Source organism: Leguminivora glycinivorella, unplaced genomic scaffold (assembly GCF_023078275.1).
Source record: "Leguminivora glycinivorella isolate SPB_JAAS2020 unplaced genomic scaffold, LegGlyc_1.1 Scaffold3, whole genome shotgun sequence".
NCBI lineage: Eukaryota > Metazoa > Arthropoda > Insecta > Lepidoptera > Tortricidae > Leguminivora > Leguminivora glycinivorella.
Genome location: NW_025952828.1, coordinates 1,442,558 through 1,466,901, shown reverse-complemented (window position 1 = coordinate 1,466,901; position 24,344 = coordinate 1,442,558). Strand labels below are relative to the sequence as shown.

The window sequence follows — 24,344 nt, the reverse complement described above, 5'->3', positions numbered from 1 at the left end:
GGGGCCAGGCACGCTAAATGCGTTTGATTAATCTATGGATAGGACAATAATTGAAATCTATGTTCAAAGCATTTGATTGCCACCGATATCAAATCTTACGTGCAAATTCTCAAGAATTAAGTTAAAAATAGCTCGTAGTTTATGCTAAGGGCTGAGCTTAGTCCTCATAGACACTGTCCTCTCGTACTCAATGCCGCATAATGAATCCGCCATTTATTCTCATAGCATTGTGGTAAGGACATTCCCACGCGCCTGCGCAAGAGCGATGAAGACGTGTGTGTCGTTTGACAGTTGTCAAACTGTGTGTTTGTTCGGTAATACCTTACCGATTGGACCATAATGGTTCTGGACTACCTTGACGTCCTTGACCCGATCTATACAGACTTGAGTCTTCTGAAATAGTTTGACAGTTGTCAAACTGTGTGTTTGTTCTGGACTAGGCCTTGACCTGATTGACTTATGATATCATACTTCAGTTTGACCTGATTGGTACCTACTGACTTACTTATGACAGTTATGACACAGTTTGACTGTTGTCAGACTATGTGGTTCTTCGGTGAGGCAACATCGGACCGTGATGGATTCTGGACAAGACCCTGACCTGACTTCTGACACCATACTACAGTTTAATCTGATCTGTGCTGACTTCTGACTCAGTTTGACATAATTTGTCTTCTGTTATAGATTTGAAAAAAAATGATGTCGGTCTTCTTCGTTATTTCTATTGGTTTATTTTTGGTTGGCATGTTTATACATAACATTATATACGAGAAGGGATATAACAGTCCGCGATTGTATCAAATAAAAGCTTCAGTCATATAAACTGTTTTTAAAACTCATTAATGTAGGTCTGTTGTTATAGGGGCATTTTCAGGATTTGGGACCCCCCAATTAGCGAAAATTGTTAACAAAAATTAACTCACTGTCCACTTTGTGACGATAATAAAGATAAATTTCAATAAAAATATTGTTTTTGTGTTAATTACATAAACTTTAAGCGATAATCTATATTCAAAATGTGAAAAAAGTAAATTTTTACACAGATTTTATGCTTAATTATCGTCACAAATCTGACAGTGAGTAAATTTTTGTTAACAACTTTTGCTTATTGGGGGACCCAAATTCTGAAAATTCCCATAAACGGGAATATCACAGGGATTTTGTGAACTAGACATTTGATAAAGTATGATCTTGATCTTATAAAATCATGAGAAACCAGTCGTAACAAAATAACCTCTCCAACTGTCCAGGGTCCTCTGACTCAATTTAGCGACCTTAAAGTAAGCACGGAAGAAATCCAAGTCACACAATACAAATTATCCTATTGACACAAAAACTGTTACAATTGTGACACGAACGCTTTGCACAAATACTTGGTTTAATAAATATTACACTTTGTATAAAAACGCAGATCATTGTACTGTACTAGATCGTCTATATGAAGAATATTGTCGCCTTTAACTGGGCAACACAGAATACGAATTGTCGCAAATAAGTAATAGGTAATTTCATTATGTTAATGAATGTTTAGTGGCCTCGAAAGCGCCAAGTAGAATCGAAGTATTACTTATATTTAGGAGTTACTACTGATATGACAAAAAATGTCAATTTTGATACCTTAACCCATCATAATGCTTAGGCACGGATCCGTGGAAATGTTATAATATATATTTCAATTATCAAAATTAACAGGCCCCATACGAGTGGTTAATAAATAGTGCCTTAAGGCTGTCTGGGAGAGAACGTTTTTAAACGCTAAGGCTGTTGTTTACCTTTTCTTAACTTTATGACTGTGTTCTTTGTATATTAATTTTCTTGCATTGAGTTGTGCAATGCAATAAAAAACTAAGTATTATTTTATTATTGCGTTTGACTGCTCCTACTCTCTAATTTAAGTATTTTGATGTAGCAACAGACAGACGTCTAACAGGTACAGCCTGGCAAAAAAAGAGTACAAATTAATAGGGGCGCCACTGTATATGTAAAACCCTTTGCATGCGGTAACTATTGAGTCACTTAATCCTACGCGATGAAGTTCTCTTTAGTACATGAAAGTAAAAATCAGTAGTCGAACAGTTAATAAGTTATCAAGAGAGCGAAACCAAGAGATGTTCAGTGCTCGTGAAGAACATTTGATGCGTCTACTTCAATATAGATCTGTGGTTTAATAATAATGATACTTAGTATAATCCAGTCGTGGGAATGTTATATAATTTGTGTGAATGACGGTAAGGTTAGCCTTAACGAGATAAGTGGCGATTCTGTGCATTTAATGTATTGTATAACAAACGCGGAGGTTAAATTCTTGTTTTTTGTTGCTTCTGTTACTATGTTTGATAAATATGGTATTAGTAAAAGACAAGATATTTTGACAAGGAAGGAAAATGTTTCTATTTTTTACGGAATATTAGTGATTTTGAATTTTTAAAACGCATTTACAACGTATTTGAAGATTCAATGTTGTTTTATTAATTTTATCAACTTCTATACCATAATTAAGATCACCAAGCGACTCGCTTTTCGGCTCGTTTCATAAAATAGCACTAGTTTTTTAATGCCCTTCATTATGTCACAGTCACACAAATAAACTATTATCGAAACTAATGTTGATTCGTTTTACCTATGTTACGTATGAATCAAAATGTCATCGAAGTCACATACCTAAGCAAACCATTTTAACCTAAATATTTCTACAAAAAACTAAAACATCAACCATACAAAAAGCACTCAAAGAACAAAATAGCAACAAAAGTGTTAAACAACGCAACACGTAATGAGTTCAAGTTTACGAACGAAAATACCCGATTCAAACCTAAAAAGGCGTAACCGACTTCATTTTACGAGAATCATACGCTCTTTTAGCTAAAGTGTACAGAATACAAGACCATTCATTGAGCGCCAATGAATGGCACAGATCTGTATTTGAAATCTGAAAACTCATTTACAAGTAAATACAAACAGGGTACAGTCAAGTATGATGCGGCCAAAGTGAGTGAAATATGTATCTGTTATGGACCAAGTGATTAATAAGGGCATTATGTATAATGCCCGGGCATTATGAATAATGCCTAGCCGTATTGGGCAAAGTGATTAATCATCGTCTAGACGCCATTTTTTATCACATTGCCCGGTCATTATGATAATGCTACGTGACCATTGGGCAAATTGATAATAAGTTTAACAAGTTTGTCTAAACGCCATTTTTTATCACATTGCCCGGTCACTATGATACTGCTACGTGATCACATAATTATTTTTAAAAACCGGGACTTAATCGCGTATAACTACATATTAAACTGACCTCCAACGTTTCAAGGACGGCGTTGTCCCCGTGGTCTCGGAGAAGACCTCGGAGTCTTCTTACATAATGCCCGGGCATTGTGTATAGTGCCCGATTTATCACTTGGTCCATAACATATCCACTGACAACCTTTAGGTGTAAGTTATAAAGGCTTGTAGGTATACATATTTTTTCCCCTCACTAGCTCGGAAACACGTGTTTTGTCCTTTAATAGCAGCGGGTAAAAACGCATTTTATCCACTAGTGGGTAAAGTAATTTGACCTTGAATAAAGTCAAATTAACTGCTTTAAAATTTATAAAAGTAGGTGAATCTAGTAATAAAGAAGATTTACCACCCGTGAAACTACTGGAAGCAGTGATAAACGCATTTTTTGCGTCGTAGTTTCCTCGCTATAGTGAGGGGAAAAGTTTTGTGTTACACTCGGGTGCAAATGTATTTTACTTCTCGTGTGTTAAAAAACTCGCAAGTTCAGGATTCTATTCTCGAACCACTCGCTTCGCTCGTGGTTCAACTATAGAATCCTTTCACTTGCTCGTTTTTCAATTCCACACTCGGCGTTAAAATACAACTTTGCCCCCTTGTATAACAAATAACTATTAGCACTTTGTATCTAAGTATATTCACTACCTATACTGTATAGTCAATTAGTCAACCAATTGGAACCCTAGGTGTATAGGACTATATCATAGTAACGTTATAAATGATATTGTAAGAAATAGCTCTTACTGCTGCTCAATTTGACATCGTTGTAGAGTGGCCTAGGGTTCCAATTGGTTGACTGTACATTACATAGCCACTGTTATAATCGCTTACGTTTCGTGAGCGTATCGTAGCTAACTTTCCCTATCTCTCTTCTGTAGTAGCTAGTAGCGCGACAGAGACAGACTCCGTATCATTCGCCACGTAGTCACTAAACGTAACGTAACGATTGTCACTTCGGCTAGTGCGGCAGTTTCTACAAACGTACGTAAATGTCAGATTGAACCTATCACAACCTCATTAGATCCATGCTAATATTATAAATGGGAAAGTGGGTGTGTCTGTTTGTTTGTCCGTCTTTCACGGCTACACGGAGCGACGAATTGACGTGATTTTTTAAGTGGAGATAGTTGAAGGGATGGCGAGTGACATAGGCTACTTTTTGTCTCTTTCTAACGCGAGTGAAGCTGCGGGCAAAAGCTAGTTGAGAATAAAGATGACTTTGAACGCAATGAAGTTAAAGAATAGCGAATCGATATATTACTTTCTAAAGATCGTATCATGTTCGTCAGCATGTTCCATAAGCAATCTTACGTCGCTTAAATAAAGTGTAGATTTGTTTAAAATCAACAGGTGTAGTAATTAAGAAGAAACGTCTCAAAATTTACAAACTTAAGTCAATAGTTAATTTAATCCAATATGTACCATGTCCAGTTGCATTAAAGGTGTGTTTAGTAGTATTTTGTAAGTTGGTTGTAGTGATAGGCAGGTTAAGGTCAGGATCGGTTTTCTAATTGTGATCAATTAGCATAAACGTTCGTAGTATCTGCAGTAAATGAGCATAGAAGTCGTTTGTTTATGGTGACCTTTATGGTTTGTTTAATGGTATTTGGCTTTGCAAGAAAAATGCATGTTTCTCTATACAAACACAATTATTTGCTGCATAAACATAACATAACCTTTTAAATGCAATTTTTTTGGATGAATTGAAATCAATGAAAAACACTGAATATTTTTTCTTTAGTAAAAAAAAAAATAGAGTCTACATTAACTTGGTACTCATAGACAAAGTATAAAAAAATAAAATAAGAGTTGGATATTTCATTAATGATCACTACAATTATGTCTATCTATCTATCTATAGCGGCCTTTAAGGGTGCTTTCGAGAAAAAACGTCAAAATAATGCAAAATTGATATCAGACTGGAATGTAAATTAAAATTTTGAAAAACCCCCGACCGTGAGAGGGTGGACCGATTTTCATGAAACATGGCTAAGTACACTCCCGACTAACTCAGCTTTCAGACAAAAAAACTAAATCTAAATCGGTTCATCCGTTCGTTAGCTATGATGCCACAGGCAGACACACAAAGACAGACAGACACGTCAAACTTATAACACCCCGTCGTTTTTGCGTCGGGGGTTAAAAATATGTAAGTAGATGTAAAAAAGTTAAGTACGGTACAAGAAATTTTCTCCGCCTGCGTGCAATAGCACATTTAAAGTGCGGGTGTGATGAAAAATATTCTGTCACCCTTTAATCGTCCTGACGTCAAACTCATGACTAATAACGATTAGTACTAGAGAAACGATTCCGTGTCAAATCACAATAGTACTAGCTATGAATCACGTAATAAGAGTTATATCATAGACAATAGATCTATTATTAGTGCAGTCATAAACACTAGTACTTTAGTGAACTCTACTGACATGTATAATGGTAAGAACTTCCTTATTATACGCATTGGACAGTAATACTTGTCGTGCGGTACTTTTGATATGTGGATTAAATAAAGCCGAAATCATTCCGAAGCCCAACCAGAAACTACAAAAAACGAATAGCAATTAAAATAATTGTATTATGTATAGAGGACACAGTTCAGATAAGAAAGCACATCAAATATTTTATATTTTATGTTGTGTAGGTAAATTACACATTTAATGACATTGAGATTCATATTATCTTTTTCTACTGTGACAATTTGATATGTTTTCTCTGAAGAAGAACGACGTATTATTAAGCAATAATATAATTTAATGAAATTAATTTCCATAAAGTACCTAGTCTGTTCATATTCTTTGATGAATACTTTTGCATGTTAAATTGTATCTTGTTATTTAATGCATGTTAATTATAAGATGTAATGTTTTGAAAAGAAATTGCCCGCCGAGTTTCTTGCCGGGCCCATAGTGGATACCCCCCTCCCAACTGAGGGGGGACTGAAATCTTCTCGAGGCTGAGGCGTAGGGTTAGAGCCGGCGTAGCTTTATTTGACGTTCATATGCCTACTTGAAAAATAAATATTTCATTTCATTTCATTTCATTTAAAAGCCAAGCGAATTTACTTGCAATTTTAGACGCAAGTTTACTGACCATTTAGGTTACATCTCACCCAGTTGACCGCCCAAAGTCCGAAAGAATGAAGAGGCGTTATAGAAGCAAAATCAAATCAAATTTCAATCCGAAGGTCAGGAGTTCAAACCCCGGCTTGAAAGCCAATGAGTTTGTTAGGACATTGCTTTCTGATTCGGAAAATCATCATGAGGTCAAAATCAAAACCTTTCACCTTGTGCCGGTGGCAATTTAAAGGGTCGGTAAGCTAATTAGGGTTGAAAACGTCATGATGAAGAGTTAAGTTAGAAGAGAACAGGTTATTTGTGTTTTAAAGACTGCCATATTTCTTTACCTATAAACTCAGATGAAAATCTTCAGACACAAGAAAATTTAACCTCCAAAAACCACGAATTGTGGTAATATTACCTGAATGCCACGATCTAATCAGACTTTTTTAAGCAAAAAAACAATCTAACATCGCACGATCCTGATTTTCAATGACGCAACAGGAAACATCAAAACTGATAGGCACCAAGACGGCCAAAATAAGAAATAAAAAATATAATAGCAGTCAACAAAAGGACCTCATAAAAAAACTATAACATGGTCAGCTAAAACGTGATGACAATGCTCTAGTTTTTGCAATGTTTATAATGTACTGAGATTTGGAGATTTTTTGCAATACGTGCGTAAGATTTCTTTGAAGAGGTAATTAATAAGATTTTTTTGTGCAGAAAGTAATTGACTGGGTATTGTGGTCAATATATTTATTAGAATACTGTGCTGTTGACTGAATATTGCATTTTATTTGTGGCTATTTGGTTAAGGTTTTCTTTCCCTCGCTCAGCATTTCTGTGATTCCATTTTTTTATCACATCTTTTCCATTTTTTCCCTGTTTTACTATGTTTGCATTATTAAATAGAGTGTCCACCAGTTATATATGGTAGGCGTGTTCAGTGGATACAATCATGTAGAACTCAATATCATAGTGTAATAATGGAAAAAAATACTAGTTACAATTGCCCGCCAGTCGAGATTTGTCCCGCTGTACCTTAAATACATAGTTTTCTTTCAGCCATCCGATACAATCGGCAACATTTTATCGAGGGTCAGATATCGGTCCTGTATCCTTAGGTGTATTGCGGAAATGTTCTAACAGTCCAACAAACAAACGCTACAAAGCCTTCGCTAATCACAACTAAAACACATCCAAAATTCAATCGATCAATTGAAGACCAAAAACAAACAAACAATTATCACCAGTATGGTATCAAAGCCGTTAAAATTCTTATCCTTAATATAATGGGCCATACAATGCACCAGCCTTGGTAATTGAATTATCTTATTGTTCGGGTCTGTGGCGTGGAAGACATTTTGAATAGCCCGCCATTTTGTTTTGAGCTATTGATTTGTCAAATGCTTAGTTTATGAAGATCTGTGTGACTTACAAATGAACTTAGAATTAGGTCATGTTTAAGGACGTAATTTGTATTTTCTATGCTGTACCTTCTTTAGGTCACGGTCACGGGCACTTTAAATCTGTGTATTAATTATTATGAATCTATTTAAATTATTATTTGCTGTAGAAACCCCAAAGTTTCATGTAGGTACCGTAAATTCACACAAATTCGATTTTTATGGTGGCATTAAAATACTTTGTCAATATCGAAAAACAAAAAAAAAAGCGATAGACAGGAAAGTCGCGTGGACTGATGGCCATTTGCTCACGCTCCATGGCAAACGGAATGGAACTCTCCTTATGGTTTTCCTGTAAAAGCGACATAGAGAGTTGCGGATCGTTTATCACTGAGCAATTTATCATTAAAACAATAATTTTGAATTTATACAAGCACACATTGCTCTTAGAGTTGGTCAAATGCCCCTAGACTTCCAAGATAAAATACGCTAGAAAAATTTCGACGGGTACCACGGCGGTCGGGGTACCGGTCGAACACGTCAGTAAATAGCTGGAGACTTTAGTTCGATACCCGGCGTCGCCACCAGTGGCTTGATCGCTTTTTCTTGTATGATATCTGTTTCAGTTTATAATTTTGAACTTAGTTTTTCACTCAGAATTGACCAAGGCCCGTCATTCTGGTTACAAAAGCGCCCGAATCGGTGACAGCCGTGACATCCGGACAACAATGGCCGCCGGATATTCGGTAAGCCTGCGATTTACTAACCATCGATCTATTGATTTACTTGCCTTTTGTAATAAATCTGGATTGATTATTTTGGAAGTTTCGCGAAATGAGTCCCTACCTACCTAGTACCTACATTAAAATAGTTATTCATTTTATATGGGGACAAAGTTGTTGTTTAGCTGCCCTTGTTTATTGATACCCGAACCCGAGCAAGCGAATGCAAATGTGGAATTTTGAGTGTTATGGGGGTTTCAAAGTACGAAGGTTTTGCCGCTGAGTGAAACACAAAATTTATTCACACTGTTGCAAAAAGGCAATTTTCTCATCTGCTGGTGTATGGCACAAACACTCACGAATCGCTCACGAACTAAATGCTTGTAGATATCTATCTCTATCGCTCTTGCATATTGGCGCGACAGAGTCAGACTACCTTTCGCAGCGTTTCATTTTCGTTTCGCGTCGCAGAAATGCCATTTGGCTACGGCACCTGTTTTGTCCGCAATCCGCTCTAAATAATTGGTATGGTCAAGAATGGTGAACATTTTATTTTGTTATGACTCATGACAATTTTTTTTGAGGGGAGGAGGGGTGATTGTCACAACAAGTCTTCTAATGGACATGACTGTCAAACATCAATACTATCGGAAGCCATCGGAATTAATTTGACTTCATTAAGATAGCATAAGCCCACAGTAATGGGCACACCTCGGAGACTGGCGAACAAATATATGAAAGAGGCGTGTTCCTAGCACACAGTCTAAGCTCGTGTAGGTGAACGCGTACTATGCTTGTATGAGTGAGATATTACAGGTCCACTGTTCGCGTTTTTGACATGCGGTAACTGTGAGGTAACCCCGTGGGCGGCGCTTTCAGCGGTGAGCGGGAGTTGCCATACTGTACGTTAGTACTCTTTATTAGGAGGAGATTTGTGTACCTGTAATTTGGAAATAACCTTTTTTTTTTTAGGTACTGATGTGTGGGTAGCACCAGGCACACCTACAGAAAATAATAGGATTCTATGCTTCAGAATAAAAAAAATGGTAATTTCTAACACTTCTTTACCTATTAACATCGAAGGAAGTATTAGTTCCAATTAAAACTCATTAAGTACAATAATTAAAAAAAAAAATATATTTTTGCATCATTATCCTCCTTGCATTATTCCGGCATTCGCCAAGGCTCATGGGAGCCTGGGGTCCGCTTTGACAACTAATTCCAAGATTTGGAGTAGGCACTACCTTTTACGAAAGCGACTGTTACCTGACCTTCCAACCCGAAGGGTAACTAGGCCTTAATGGATTAGTCTGGTTTCCTCACCGGAAAACGATTATTATTGTATGACTTTTAATAGTTTTAATAAATCGTAGCATCTACTCCACAGTGCAATATTTGATGTTTTCTACACTAACTAAACTTATTGATCTCTTTTCCTCAATAACATACTTAAGGCTCTTATTTCTCGACCGTCTACTGCGCAAAATAATACCTAACCTATTTACTATAAGTGACAATCATTAAATACAATTACACCTATTTATACAGTGTGTAAGCTTAATACGGGCGATAAGTTAAACCAGAGTGAATTTGTCATTTATAGAACTAAGAAGTGTTTTTAACCATTTCTTGCAAGTTCTCTCACCATCTATGTATAAACAATGTATAATAAGTGTACATGGCCCACAGTTGCGATGACAATTAATGACAATATGTCATAGTTGCGCGAAATGAGCTTTTAAAAGTAATTATATAATATAACATTTTTCAATTCTAAGTAAGGCCGGCCACAAACAGTCTTAAAATTCATAATCTGAAAAAGAAAGTAGTACAATTTGTCAGATCAATCTGAAATTTTATAATCTTAAAAAATAGTGTGCATGGATAGTTGCGAAATCGTATGGAACTCCGTGCACTCAATCTGATTTTTATAAAGTTATGATTTTTTCAGATTTCGAATTTTAAGACTGTGTGTGGCCGGCCTAAAAGTTATTTACATTTCTTATGTCATATACCAACGTTAGGTTAGGAGATTGCTCGTATTAAATTACACACTGTATATCTGCATGATTACGCATAGATCGTTATCAATATTAATTTGCTTCTTACAATCCATAACGTGGGAACTATGATCCATGTTTGTACTATACTATGACACGACTTATTTGTCTTTTTTTGTCAAGGTGACCTTTAGTTTTTGTAGGTCGGAATAATGTTTTAATTATTATCAATTGTCCTAATTCCGGTTATTGTGAGCTGTTCGGAAGATGGCTGATAAGTTCGTAGAAGCTATTGTTTATTTTTATACGCCTTATTAAACCATATTTGAATCGAAATATTGATGTGCCCATAAACACCTAATATTAGCATACATTATCACTACATAGTATAAAACAAAGTCGCTTTCTCTGTCCCTATGTCCCTATGTATGCTTAAATCTTTAAAACTACGCAACGGATTTTGATGCGGTTTTTTTTAATAGATAGAGTGATTGTAGAGGAAGGCTTACATGTAGGTACATGTAGGGTACTAACCCGTGCGAAACCGGGGCGGGTCGCTAGTTATGAATATAGTGATGTGTTGTGACAGATCCCTGTAAAAAATAGTGACTAGTATCCTCACCGTCACCGTGATTTTGACATGAACATAATTTTATTAATATTATTCGCTAAAGTATCGTCTGCGTAATCCATACTAATATTATAAATGGGAAAGTGAGTGTGTCTGTTTGTTTGTCCGTCTTTCACGGCAAAATTAAGCGACGAATTGACGTGGTTTTTTAAGTAGAGATAGTTGAAGGGATGGAGAGTGACATAGGCTACTTTTTGTCTTTTTCTAACCACCCACTTCCCTAAAATGGGGGGTGGAAGTTTGTATGGAGCATTCTGCAATTTTCGAATTTATCGCGAACGAAGCCGCGGGTAAAAGCTAGTTATTAATATAATAAGGTTTGCAATTCGTGGTAAAGTTTTTTGGGGTCAAATACTCAAAATCTGTGTGATAGATTTGTATCCATCCATTCGACATCATAAAAATCTTTTTGTAATCATAATCAAGTAAAATTCTCAATTAGTATTCATTTTAAATTACAATAGGATTGCATGTTATTAAGTATCTCGTAAAAATTATAGTTTAAATAAGTGTGAACGGTAAACTCAATCACAATCGCGAGAAAATTTCATGCCATAGTAGAAATTACTCCATATACGTAATCTCTATCTATGCTATACTCGACTCTTTTGTTTCGTAATAAAGTTGTTAATAACAATATGCTTGCAAGCTAAATCTTCAAACCACTTTAATAAAAGTATGTTTTACTTCTGCAGCCGTAAAGCTCACTTTACAAACAAACGTATGAAAGAACATTAAAATATCAACTAGAAAAGTATAAGCAATTACAAGACAATAACATTACCGTTTTCTTTATAAAAACGTAAGTGACAATTAATGTTAAAGTGACAATAGATCTTATATTCTAGGAAATTACTTCCCAAATTGTACATTCCTTGAGTCCTACTTAATAAAAGGGTACGTCGGAGTACCTTATAGATATATCGAAGCGGACAAAGTGTTCACAAATATCGGAACACACTTAAGACGCAACAGGAGGGGTCAATTCTCCATACAACCGCTCTCGACTATTTCCTCCCTGGGTTTTGAAGCTAAAGCAAAAAGTATTTCAACACAGATTATTATTTTTATCTGTATCGGAACGTTTAGATTTTTTTTATATTTAAAGACGCTAGATCCCATCAAAAATTTCCAAATACGGCCTTGTTGCTTATGGCTCAAAAAAGATGTGATATTGAAAATAACAATTAGCCAAAAAAAGTAAACATAATAATATTTCTTTTCTATTCATATTCTCAAATTTCGTTTCGATTTATTAAGTTTTAGAGAAGGGAACAGCCGAGAGCGGCACCTCGATTATAAACATTTTTCCGTAATATCTTTTCTTTTAACTGAGTTTTCCTTAAGGCACTGGTCCCACCGCGAGCTAGTAAGCTATGAGCTATCGGCTATAAAAACGAATAAAACATAAGCACTCCCGTGCAAATAAAAGAGACACGGCGGTTTTGATAGCTCACCGCTGCGATGGGCGAGTAACTATCAACATTGCCGTGCCTCTTTTATTTACACGGGAGTGATTTTTTGTTCGTTTTTATAGCCGATAAGTCATAGTTTACTAGCTCGCGGTGGGACCAGTGCCTAATGGTAATTTTTTTTCTATAAATCTAGTTAATAGCAATAATATATTCAAGTAAAATTCTTAAATTGAAAGGGGCTTCTTTTCATTTCAGAATTTTCGCTTCTGTTGCCTCTTAACGCTTTGGTAATAATTATGACTATTATGAGTGTTCCGATATTTGTGAGTACTTTTCCCGCTCCGATATATCTGATGGCGTCTCTACTGATTCGACTTCACGTGTTAAAGTGTAACAATGCGCTCTCTTATCAGAAAAACGGTCGAAGACAGAGGAAACCGGCGATACTGAGCATTGTGCCGTGGGAGAAACAGGAAACTTTCCACGCTATGTAGCGCAAATGTGGGTCAAAGATTTAGTAGAAACGTCACTTTTGTGGACTTCTGATGTGCCGACGGAAAGTTTCCAAAATTCTGAAATTTTCACATAGGAAACCTTCGGAAACTTTCCATACTTTGTAATGACAATTGTGTGGGTGGAAACTTTCCATTTCATAAATTTAAATTCCCTTTATTTTTTGTGAAAGTTTCCTGGAATTTTCAAGAAATTTAAGATTTTTTTGGAAAGTTTCCGCAACTTGCACATCAGTAGACAGTACTGTAACTGAACTAAGAGTGGGGTCATTTTTAATCTCCGAAGCAAAAAAAGGGGTGTTATTTAGTTTGACTTGTCTATCTGTCTGTCAGTTTGTGTGTGTGTCTGTCTATGCCATCGTATGTAGCTCCCGAACGGATGACCTATGTCGCGGTCAGAGGTCTTATCAGAATTTTATCAGAAGCTTATTATATAAGTAGTGATTATTTAGACCACCCGAGATGGCTGAGATACGCGTCATACTCGTGAACGGGTGCCGTCTGTGAAGACCGGTCTGTTTAAGCTTACTGGGGCTGTTATAACTTAGTAACTTTAATTCTAATTTTTATTAAATTAGGACACTTTGTTCGGTTGTCGTTTGTTTCCTTTCTTTTAGTGAATATTTTAAATATATGATTTTGACTCATGGAGACCATATACATCTCTAAGGAGAATTAGATTAAGTAGATATACATTTTATTTTTAGTTGTGACATTTAGAGTCATTTGCACCTCTAAAGTAATTTTAGACTTTTTTTTTTTTTGTATTTGTACTTTTTATATTAAAATTTAGTGTAGTTCTTGGTTGTAATTCGACATTTAGAGACCTTCTACATCTCTAATTAATTGTATAGAGTTAACTTTAGTTAGAACTTAGAATTAGTATATAATAGTATCAATTGTAATTTCAACTCAATTTTAAATATTTTTTTAAATACCTATGTACATGTGACGTGTAAAAGTGCCCCTGTGGCCTATTTGCTGAATAAATTATTTTGATTTTTGATTTTTTTTTGACCCCCTAGTAGTGCTCATCAATGTTTATGAAAAATTGCGAGTATAAATTATATCGGAAGAGATGGCGGGATGACCTCGATGTATTTTGCAGCAAATGGCAAGAGCGGGTATCAAACCATAAGTGGAGAAAGCTAAGGGTGGCCTTGCCCAGCAGTGGGACACAATGTAGGATATCAAAAGAAATATTGGAAAATATTCTTGGGGACAAAAATCGGTTTAGTTAGCCTCTCGGGAAAAGGCACATCAACCCAGCTGTTCGGTCAACCCAGCCGCCCTTCCAACCCTAACCTAGCCAAAGTCACACCACACTTCCCTCTTATCACGCTATTTCTGATCTTATCACTAAATTTTACACCACTCATGCTTCTTAACGCTCTTATTTCCACGGAATTTACTTGACTTACTCGAGTATGTGCATGTCTAAAGTAGCAGAATGACCTTATTACACATTAGTAAAACCATAGTACTCTTTATTCGATGGCCCAGGAAAAGGCTCTGCGGAAATGGAGATGGATCTGTCATACCCTTCGAAGAGGAGCCACCAACAGCGCGAGTATCGCGTTTGAGTGGCGGCCTCAAGGAGGGAAGCGAGCCCGCAAAAGCCCTGTACACACCTGGAGGCGGAGCGTTGAGAACGAGCTGAGGGAATAATGGACTGAGCAGGAACGAGGCCTAGGCGGTGGCTCAAGATAGAAAGGTGTGGAAGTATTTTGTGGAGGCCCTATGCACCTATGGGGTGCCTTAGGACATTCAACTTAGTACTCTTTATTGTGCTGTGGTAAAACGTCTAGTTCTCAGCTCTTCGACTACTCTTAAAAGTAGTTCCTTAAGAGCCGGTTCTCAGGCCCACATTAAAATCGCGTCATTTCCATACGAGTATTGTTTATAGTGTTTATACAGTTACGATGATAATCGCGAAAACAAAACGTCGTTAGTTTAATGGCATTCAAAAACACGGATAGTTCCATGCGTTTCGTTTGGCTCGTTTGTCATATTTCTGACAAGCGGTTTAAGTTTTTGTTTTGCAAACGAGCACACAGCCCATAGGCGCTAGCAACTCTAGATGGTGTCTAGCCAACACCTTATTCAATTAAACGATCGTAGTTAGCTTTCCGTATATCGCTCTTTTGTAGTGGCGCGACGGAGCCAGACCACATCTCGGACACTAGCGAACAAATATATGAAAGAGGCGCGTCTCTAGCACACATTCTAAGCTCCTGTAGGTGAACGCGTACCATGCTTGGACGAGTGAGATATGATGACAGAACCACTGTTCGCAGGGGGGGGGGGGGGGTAGGCGGCACTTTCAGCGGGGAGCGGGAGTGGCCATACTGTACGATAGTACTCTTTATTATACTGTTCCATAGGCGCTAGCAACCCTAGAGGGTACCTAGCCAACGCCTTATTCGCTTACGCTTCATAGCTAGGTCTCCGTATCGCTCTTTTGTAGTGGCGCGACAGAGCCAGACAGCTTTTCGATCGACATATAATAAATAAATAAATAAATAATAAATAAATATTGGGGACACCTTACACAGATCAACTTAGCCCCAAACTAAGCAAAGCTAGTACTATGGTGCTAAGCGACGATATACATACTCAAATAGATAAATACATACTTACATACATAGAAAACATCCATGACTCAGGAACAAATATCTGTGCTCATCACACAAATAAATGCCCTTACCGGGATTCGAACCCAGGACCGCGGCGGCTCAGCAGGCAGGGTCACTACCGACTGAGCCAGACCGGTCGTCAAGTCAATTATTCAATATTGTGGCGTCAACTTTATCACTTCGGCTAGACCGACAGAGGTCCAATGCCCACATTTTATCTCCATCATCGGATCAACTCACCGAGACCATGATATTAACATGTATGCAAATTGTCAGCTTCATTGAAGAGCAGAAAATAGGTCAAATGAAACTTACCTAAGCTTAAAAGCTTTTTCTGTGTGGTGTTTTTTTTAAGCTTTAAAAACTCCGAACTTGTCCTTAAAGTTTTTGGAGGTGTGTTGGGTATAAACTAGATGTACTTTTTTTATACAGGCTGAAATAAAAAGGACCATTAAAACTTTGCACAGCGACTTATGAGGTCATAATGAACAACTTTTATTATGGGACCAATGCTGAAATCTCGAAAAGAAATGTCTCATGAGTGGCGTCATGACAGTAGAAATGTATGAAACAGCCAAAATTTTAGTTGCGATTTCCCCCAGTTATGACCCCAAAAGTCAGTATGCAAAGTTTAAACGGTTCATTTCATTGCATCCTGTATATCCATACACAAGTGTTGTGTATCTAGGCGATGGTGTATCTACCTATCTAGTTTATGGTATAGTTACCTTGCTAATTATAGTAATTATCTGTAATTAATTTTTATTTGTTGCGTTTTACTACATTATTTTATAACTAATGTAAATAATTCATCAAATGAAGTCACTGGTCTACCTTGGATTTCTATGTACAGTCGATTACAAAGAGATGTATCCACTTTTTCACCTTATTGCATTGTAATAAGGTGTGGATATATTTGTAGTCCACTGTACAGTCAACCAATTGGAACCCTAGGCCACTTTACAACCATGTCATAATGACAAGCAGTGAGAGATTTCTTACAATCTGATTTATAACTTTACTATGACATAGTTCTACAGTGGCCTAGGGTTCCAATTGGTTGACTGTCCATAATATATACCTCACCTGATAATTACGAGTAGGTACTTATTTACCCTACAGTCATAATTATTATGTCGACTACATAAAATATATAAATAATCTTAAGATAAGATTTTGCGAGTAGGTAAGTAATTTTGTCATATATTTTTAAGAAAATCAATGGCACACCTCGGACACTGGCGATCAAAGATAATTATGAGAGAGGCACGTTCCTAGCACACAGTCTAAGCTCGTGTAGGTGAACGCGTACTATGCTTGTATGAGTGAAATATGACAGGTCGACTGTTCGCGTTTTTGACAGGCGGTAACTGTGAGGTAACCGAGAGGGGGTGGGCGACACTTTCAGCGGGGAGCGGGAGTGGCCATACTGTACGATAGTACTCTTTATTATACCTACTGTGTCTGGTCAAATTGCACGAACCATATCGACTGTAGAAAAACTTTGAAATTGCAACAATATTTTCGTATCTGTGTTAAAATATTACTTTTTTTTAGGTTTAAGTATCAAAACAGAAATTGATTAATGAATGCAATATATCTACTTTTGTTTCTCGAAAAAAACTTTGTACTTTTATTTCTGTTCAGTCATGGTGCCTATTGTTAAAGTAACACTTAATTTTGCACAAGCTATAAACTTTTTCTATAGTCGCATGCCAGTCAAATGTTATCTCAATGAGTAAAATATTCACATGAAATTAATAGAGTTTTTGTTTATGAGATTTAATAGACTTTTCCGCGATATTCTTTGCTTTGAGACGTTATTTATTTTCAAACGATTTCATTTTATAAAGTTTGGGGATGATAAAAAAGAACATTCTTAACAGGGGTCTTCATTTGAGAAATACTTTAAACTTTTCTCCTCCTGTAAAATCTACAATTTCATAAAAGATAAATATTGCTTTAAACCATACATTACATTTCAATCCATACTAATAATATAATCCATACTAATATTATAAATGGGAAAGTGTGTGTGTCTGTTTGTTTGTCCGTCTTTCACGGTAAAACGGAGCGACGAATTGATGTAATTTTTTAAGTGGAGATAGTTGAAGGGGAGATTGACATAGGCTACTTTTTTTTCTCTTTCTAACGCAAGCGAAACCGCGGGCAAAAGCTAGTTTCATATAAACACGAACATACTTATGTATTAGGTTTGTAACACAATTAGTTAGTTTTATCGTAAACATACGGGCCAATAAAATTTGATGTTTAGTATTCTGATTTAAGGTTCAAAGTAGATCGTGCTTAGTTTGTGAATAGTTTTCAATACTCGATTCTTTTGAATACGAGTATATTTGAATGTTTTGGGAACACTTTTTATAATTATGCGATGTGTAAAACGACTAAGAAGTTCCTTAAATGATTACGAGTATGTGTGGCCTATAGCCTGTAGTGCCTATAGCTTTATCTCGTTTTTATAAATTTTATAAGTAAGTAATAAAACATAAACTGTACTTACCGCAGCATGCTGCGTAGCATCAGTAACTTCAGTCTCAAAGTTCCACTGGGCAGCCACATTGTTAGTACACTCCTTCGAAGCCTGCTCATCCGCCTGAGCCAGAAACTCCCTCACTTGCTGAATGTTCACTCTCTCTAACCTATCATCTATCCCGTTCCCTCTTATATCGTAAGGATTCACTCCAAGATAATTAGGGTCATTCCTGGCGAAGTTAGGATCGTTCCTCCTAAAATTTGGGTCATTATTCACGTCTATTCTATCATCATTGTCATAAGGGCGTCCAGTTGAGCTTGGATTCCTTCTATTCCCGTAATCCACATTAGGATATCCATTATTATTAATATCCGGACTTATCCCTGTATTATAAGGGGTGGAAGACACTGGGTATACACCAGGAGTGCTCGAAACAGGACGAGGGGTACTGTATTGGAAGTTATTTGGTGTGCTAGATAATAGTCCGTATCCAAAATTCCTTTGCGTCGAAACTTGAGGTATGGGTGGTAAGTCTAACTGGGGATCCGGGTCCCCTTTAACGGTCACTAAAAAGAGTAAACAAATAAGTTTTTCTACACCTGCCATGTTCGCGTGGTGCTGTTGTGGTGTCGCGGAGGCAACTGAGCGTGAGAAACGGGTTGATGGTTGTTGGTGGCTATAGTGGTTGCTTGAAGGACGAGGTGACGATGTAATTGGTTGGTAGTCAAGTATGACAGGGCGATAAATTGGGGGTTAAGTGTGCGAAATGAGATTATGATTCGTTTCAAGGGTGAGTGAGGGTCGGGAAACATTTGTGATTCGGAACGCGTTTTAATAAGCTGTAGGGCATATAAATATTGTATTAATGAATATAGTAGGTACATACATAGATAGCTAAATATATAGGTAGATACGCAATTGATGTATGTAGATTTTAGGGATGTACCGACTTGTCGGGAAAGCCGACTATCCGGCCACATTTGTAGTCGGCGATTAGTCGGCGACTAGTCGGCAAAAAGGCCGATTAGTCGGCCCCATATAAGTAATAGAAAAACAGTGCAAAAATAAATTAACAGCCGATATAGTTGTATTGTATTATGTTATTCCTTTGTTAGTCAAAACAACAAATATCTTTGATCATGACAGAAATAAATGACCCTCATTAAAATTCGAACCTAGGACTGCCAGTTTCATAGCCAGGATCAGTAGCCACTAAGCAAAACCGGTTGTTAAGAAAAGGAAAATTTTCGCATAGAACTTTGAACCTGTAAAAAAATGAAAGTTGCGATTGAATGACCAAAAATTCTAGTGATTTTAGTCGAAAATTATGTTCTGGCCGACTAGCCGACTAGTCGGCCGACTAATCGGCCACCCAAGAGATTTACATTGTCATATTTCTCAGACGAAGAGAAACCATGATTTTTTTGCCAACTCTACCAAAACATTCAATCTTTTTGGAAACACTCATAACCTTCATATCAACTTCATTAGTAACTATGTATGTGTTAAAGACTTACGAGTGCCTACATGAAACGGGGTAACAACTTTTTGACCGACAGTATAGATTTTCTTTGGCGTTAGTCAAAATATCTCTGGAACTACCAAGAAATCGAACTTGTAATGAACAAAGTTTCAGTTCATTGTATTTAACAGCTAGGGTCATGAATGTTTTAACTCGTGAAAAGTATTAATTTTACAACGAAGTTTAAAATAGTGGGTCAAAAAGTTGATTCGCCCAGAAACAAGTAAAAATATTGTCTAAAACGACATTGAAAATGATAACAATGTTGCTGCTATTATAATAGAACATAAACCGTGGTAATTATTAATTATAAAAGTATCCGCGGCATTGTGTTTAATAAACCTGTTAATTGTTACCTACCTTAACTAATTTCACGGTTTTAATTAGTGTGGAATAAGTTAAAAGTTTAAAAGCCTATTTTGATAGTCGTAGGTGTTTTTGCTAGTTGACACAATTATGTAAGAATGATTTTATTACTTCGGTTTTTTTTGGAAGCCGGTAGAAATGGAAAATACTTGCCGGCCTAATGAAAATCGAAAGCCACTTCTTTTTTTTGCTTTATTGGTTTTGCATATCCGAGCAACGGAAATACCTACCTCTAGTACACATAGGAATCAATATATAAAAATCGACTGAGCCATACAAAATGAGCTGCAAAATTGCATGGAAAAATTATGAATGAATTCATTGATAAATTCGCCATGCACTTTTGCAGCTCACTGTACAATGTAAACATTTTATACACATTCTTAAACTTTTATCACATTGTTATATTTTCTTTGTGTGTGTCATATCCGGTACATTTCCAATGTAACGCCTAAGTATCCCAAGGGACAATTTCCAAATGCAAATGAGATTGTATAATGCACTTAACAATTGTGCAATACCTAATACAATGCGTTTGCGCAGGGCTGGGGTAGAAGAGACCCGGCAGAGATGATAAGTGTACATAGACAAACACGAAACAAAGAAGATGTACAGGTATGGCAGGTGCTACGAAAATTCACATGACAGCTTCTATACTTATACATTGTTTAAGTTTCGGTGGCCATTTTGAAAATCCTAATCGGTTGCATTATGATTAAAATTCTGTCTGGCGGGGCAATGGCTACAGCCATGTTCAACCAGCTAAAAAACTACTACTGGGCACCTGGAATCCATAAAGTAAATTCAAAAAAATAAGTCCAAAACACATTGCGGTCCCAAACCATTTCTTATCAATGATCTCCCTCAATAAGAATGTAGGTAGTGATCGCAGTATGTACTGATACTACTGATTACTTCCAACTCCTCTCCAGCCAAATCTAATGCCAAGTAGGCCTTTTTTAAGGCTGCCCAATAACCGCTTTTGTTTTTTGTAACATTGCGCAAGACACCTTCGTCGAATCGTCGCCCAAACACAAAGCAGGTCACGCCGCGGTCATAAACCCGTCACGTTCCATTTCTTATCCTTATCAATACTTTCACTTGTTCTTTGCCTGTTATCTAATGTTAGTACAAGTAGGAGTGGCAGGGGGGCAACTGGGCACATCTTTGGTGTGTTTTATCACAGAACTAGATTTACATAGAAGAAACAAGTTCGTCTATTTGTCAGGGGCCGAGCGTGTCAGATTTTGTACTGAAGTTGTTACTTGCATGTGATTTTAAATATGTCTCAGGCCCTTGAATGTTCATAATTTTTGTGTTATTGAAATTTAATATCACGTAACGAGGCAATTTTTATGATTTTGTTGACTTCAACTTAAAATTGACGCCAGAAAGCTGCAAACTGCAACGGTAAAGACGAAAAACTCAGTGGATTTTACTGAGCTAATTTGACACACTAAGTAGATACGTTTACAATAAGTATATGACATCTGTGGTGTTTCTTCAACTTTTGTATAGCTTTTTTTGGAATTTTAAGGACAAAACGTGAAAGATTGATGGTGTTATCATCTGGTATGATAGTTTTTATGTGGATATGGAAGCTACATAAGACCTACATTTTGTTATCAATCCTACATCTTTAGATCAAATAGAGCAAATGTGTGAAAAATTTAGTTAAAACTCGGGCACTTTTTTAAGACTTATCAGTTCTTTCACCTATCGTTGATGTATTGGTGAATTTTACTAGTATTTAGTCAGAAAAGTCACTATTTACTATAAAGAAATGACTAGAGCTTTTCCATACTGTAATAGCGTACCTACTGAATAAAGTCAAGTGCAAAAATACGTATCGAAATAATCGTCTCATAAATATGGTACTACGCTCTTATTACACCGGACTAAGATGCTATAGGACATATTTTTGAGTAAGATGTGTACACCCATATTTTTACACTTGACTGTACGTCGTGCCCACAGAAGTAAGCAGCTACTACAAATTATTTATAAATTTTATAAGTACCCGGGCGACCGAGCTTCGCTTTCTTTAAATCTAAGACTAAGTTAGACCGATTTTTCACCTCAAAAACCTCCACATAACAAATTTAAGCGAACTCGTTAGAACTGTTTCCGAAGTCGCCGGCATATATTAGAAATAAAAAAAATATATTCAAAGATTGCTTGTTTAAGGGTACTAGATAGATAATATATATACATCTTAACTGCTTTTAATACATTTACCTCGTGTGCAATACAGCAATGTTCAGATAAACAGCAGTAGCGCTAAAGCATATTATTATTAAACATTATCGCGCACTAGCTGCGCCCGCGACGGTACTTGACGAGACTAGCGATATCTTGATAGAGATGATAATTCCATTCACCGGATTTTATTGAAGAAAATGTTATAGCTACATCAAGATTTATGTGTGTTTTTAACGGTCTTTAAAAACTGATTATTCGATTATCTTTATTTTTCGAAATACTTAATTAAAATTGATATCACAAATAACAACATAATAAATATCATTACGCTCGTATTTTTTCAATGCATGCAATTGCTTTTTTCTGTTATATGTAGTATTATGTAGGTATGTATACAGTAAAAAAAAACGGGCCAAGAGCGTGTCGGGCCACGCTCAGTGTAGGGTTCCGTAGCTTTCCGTATTTTTTTTAAAAACTACTGAACCTGTCAAGTTTAAAACAATTTTCCTAGAAATTCTTTATAAAGTTCTACTGTTATGATTTTTTTCATATTTTTTAAACATATGGTTCCAAAGTTAGAGGGGGGGCACGCACTTTTTTTTCCTTTAGGAGCGATTATTTCCGAAAATATTAATATTATCAAAAAACGATCCTAGTAAACCCTTATTCATTTTTAAATACCTATGCAACAATATATCACACCTTGGGGTTGGAATGAAAAAAAATATCAGCCCCCACTTTACATGTAGGGGGGGGTACCCTAATAAAACATTTTTTTCCATTTTTTATTTTTGCACTTTGTTGGCGTGATTGATATACATATTGGTATTAAATTTCAGCTTTCTAGTGCTAACGGTTACTCGCGGACGGACGGACGGACGGACGGACAGACAGACATGGCGAAACTATAAGGGTTCCTAGTTGACTACGGAACCCTAAAAATGAAGTTTGGACTGACGAGTGCTGACCGCTAAACATGTATGAAAATTTACTTACTGACGTTACTGTCAACCTTACTTTTAAAATTCCTTCGTTTCATACATTTCTTCTTCTTCTTTGTCGTATCCTCATGACTGAGGGACGTGACGAATGTGGATGCTCTTCACCAGTTGTCTCCACGCCACTCGATCCTGGGCCCGGTGCATGCTAGCCTGCAAAGTGGTCTTTGTCACAGACGTTATTCTGTCTGCCCAACGCGTGCCCATGCTTCCACTTCTTCGCTTCATACATTTAGCCGTATAATTCTATAAAATAAATGTATTCCGTTTGGCGTTACTGACGCCTTTAGCAAAAAATATACACTATGGTGTCTATGATCATAGGTCTCTCAGAGAATAGGCTAGTTTCCTACTAGTCAAATGAGCTTTTTTTTAAGAACTGTCAAAACGATTTGCGAATATGGATTACTATGAAATACCGAGGAGTGACGTCACGGTCAATTCATTTACTTTATATATTTCTCTTTGACTTATTAAATATAAATTATGTTTCAAAATAATTACTGTCCATATTTTTCTTCTAATTATGTGGTGCTTTATTTTGTGCACTGCATAAAATATTTTATTTTAAGTACTTATAGCCATAGGAAACTAAAACTAGCCTATTATCAGACAGTCTACACAGAAAGTGATGGGGTATTCACCAGCTCCATGCCCTCCCAAGGCGTCTTGACATGCGATACGCAATTTTCCCATTGTACCGCTTGTGACTAATTCCCACGCCTGTATGTGTGTCTATCTATCTGTATGTATGTGTGCACTTAATTATGTGCCATACGCATATTGTTTCCAGGGCTCGTTGGCTTTCCTTGTGTTGCAAAATTAACAGTATAGTAGCATAAATATAGATGGCGACAAAGTGCCAAAAAGATGTATCCGCAGCTTAACGTACTTTTTTTTAGATGTACTTTAACACTTAGAGACTCTATACATCTCTAACATCTTTTTTTTTTATGAATACTTTTGCTGATTAAATTGTATCTCGTCTTTTAATGCATGTTAATTATAAGATGTAATGTTTTGAAAAAAAGTGGCCCGCCGAGTTTCTTGCCGGTCCCATAGTGGATACCCCCCTCCAACTGAGGGGGAACTG

General features: G+C 36.6%; 1 protein-coding gene across 1 annotated transcript in view; it reads right to left on the bottom strand.

The window, feature by feature from the left end:
• The window catches only part of LOC125242036 (angiotensin-converting enzyme-like), a 294,233-nt gene extending 275,441 nt beyond the window's left edge, over positions 1 to 18,792 (bottom strand). Inside the window, exon 1 of the mRNA XM_048150745.1 lies at positions 18,191 to 18,792. Coding sequence (XP_048006702.1) covers positions 18,191 to 18,769 — 579 coding nt within the window. The 5' untranslated portion in view covers positions 18,770 to 18,792. The remainder of the gene's footprint in view (positions 1 to 18,190) is intronic.
• Positions 18,793 to 24,344: the final 5,552 nt, after the last annotated feature.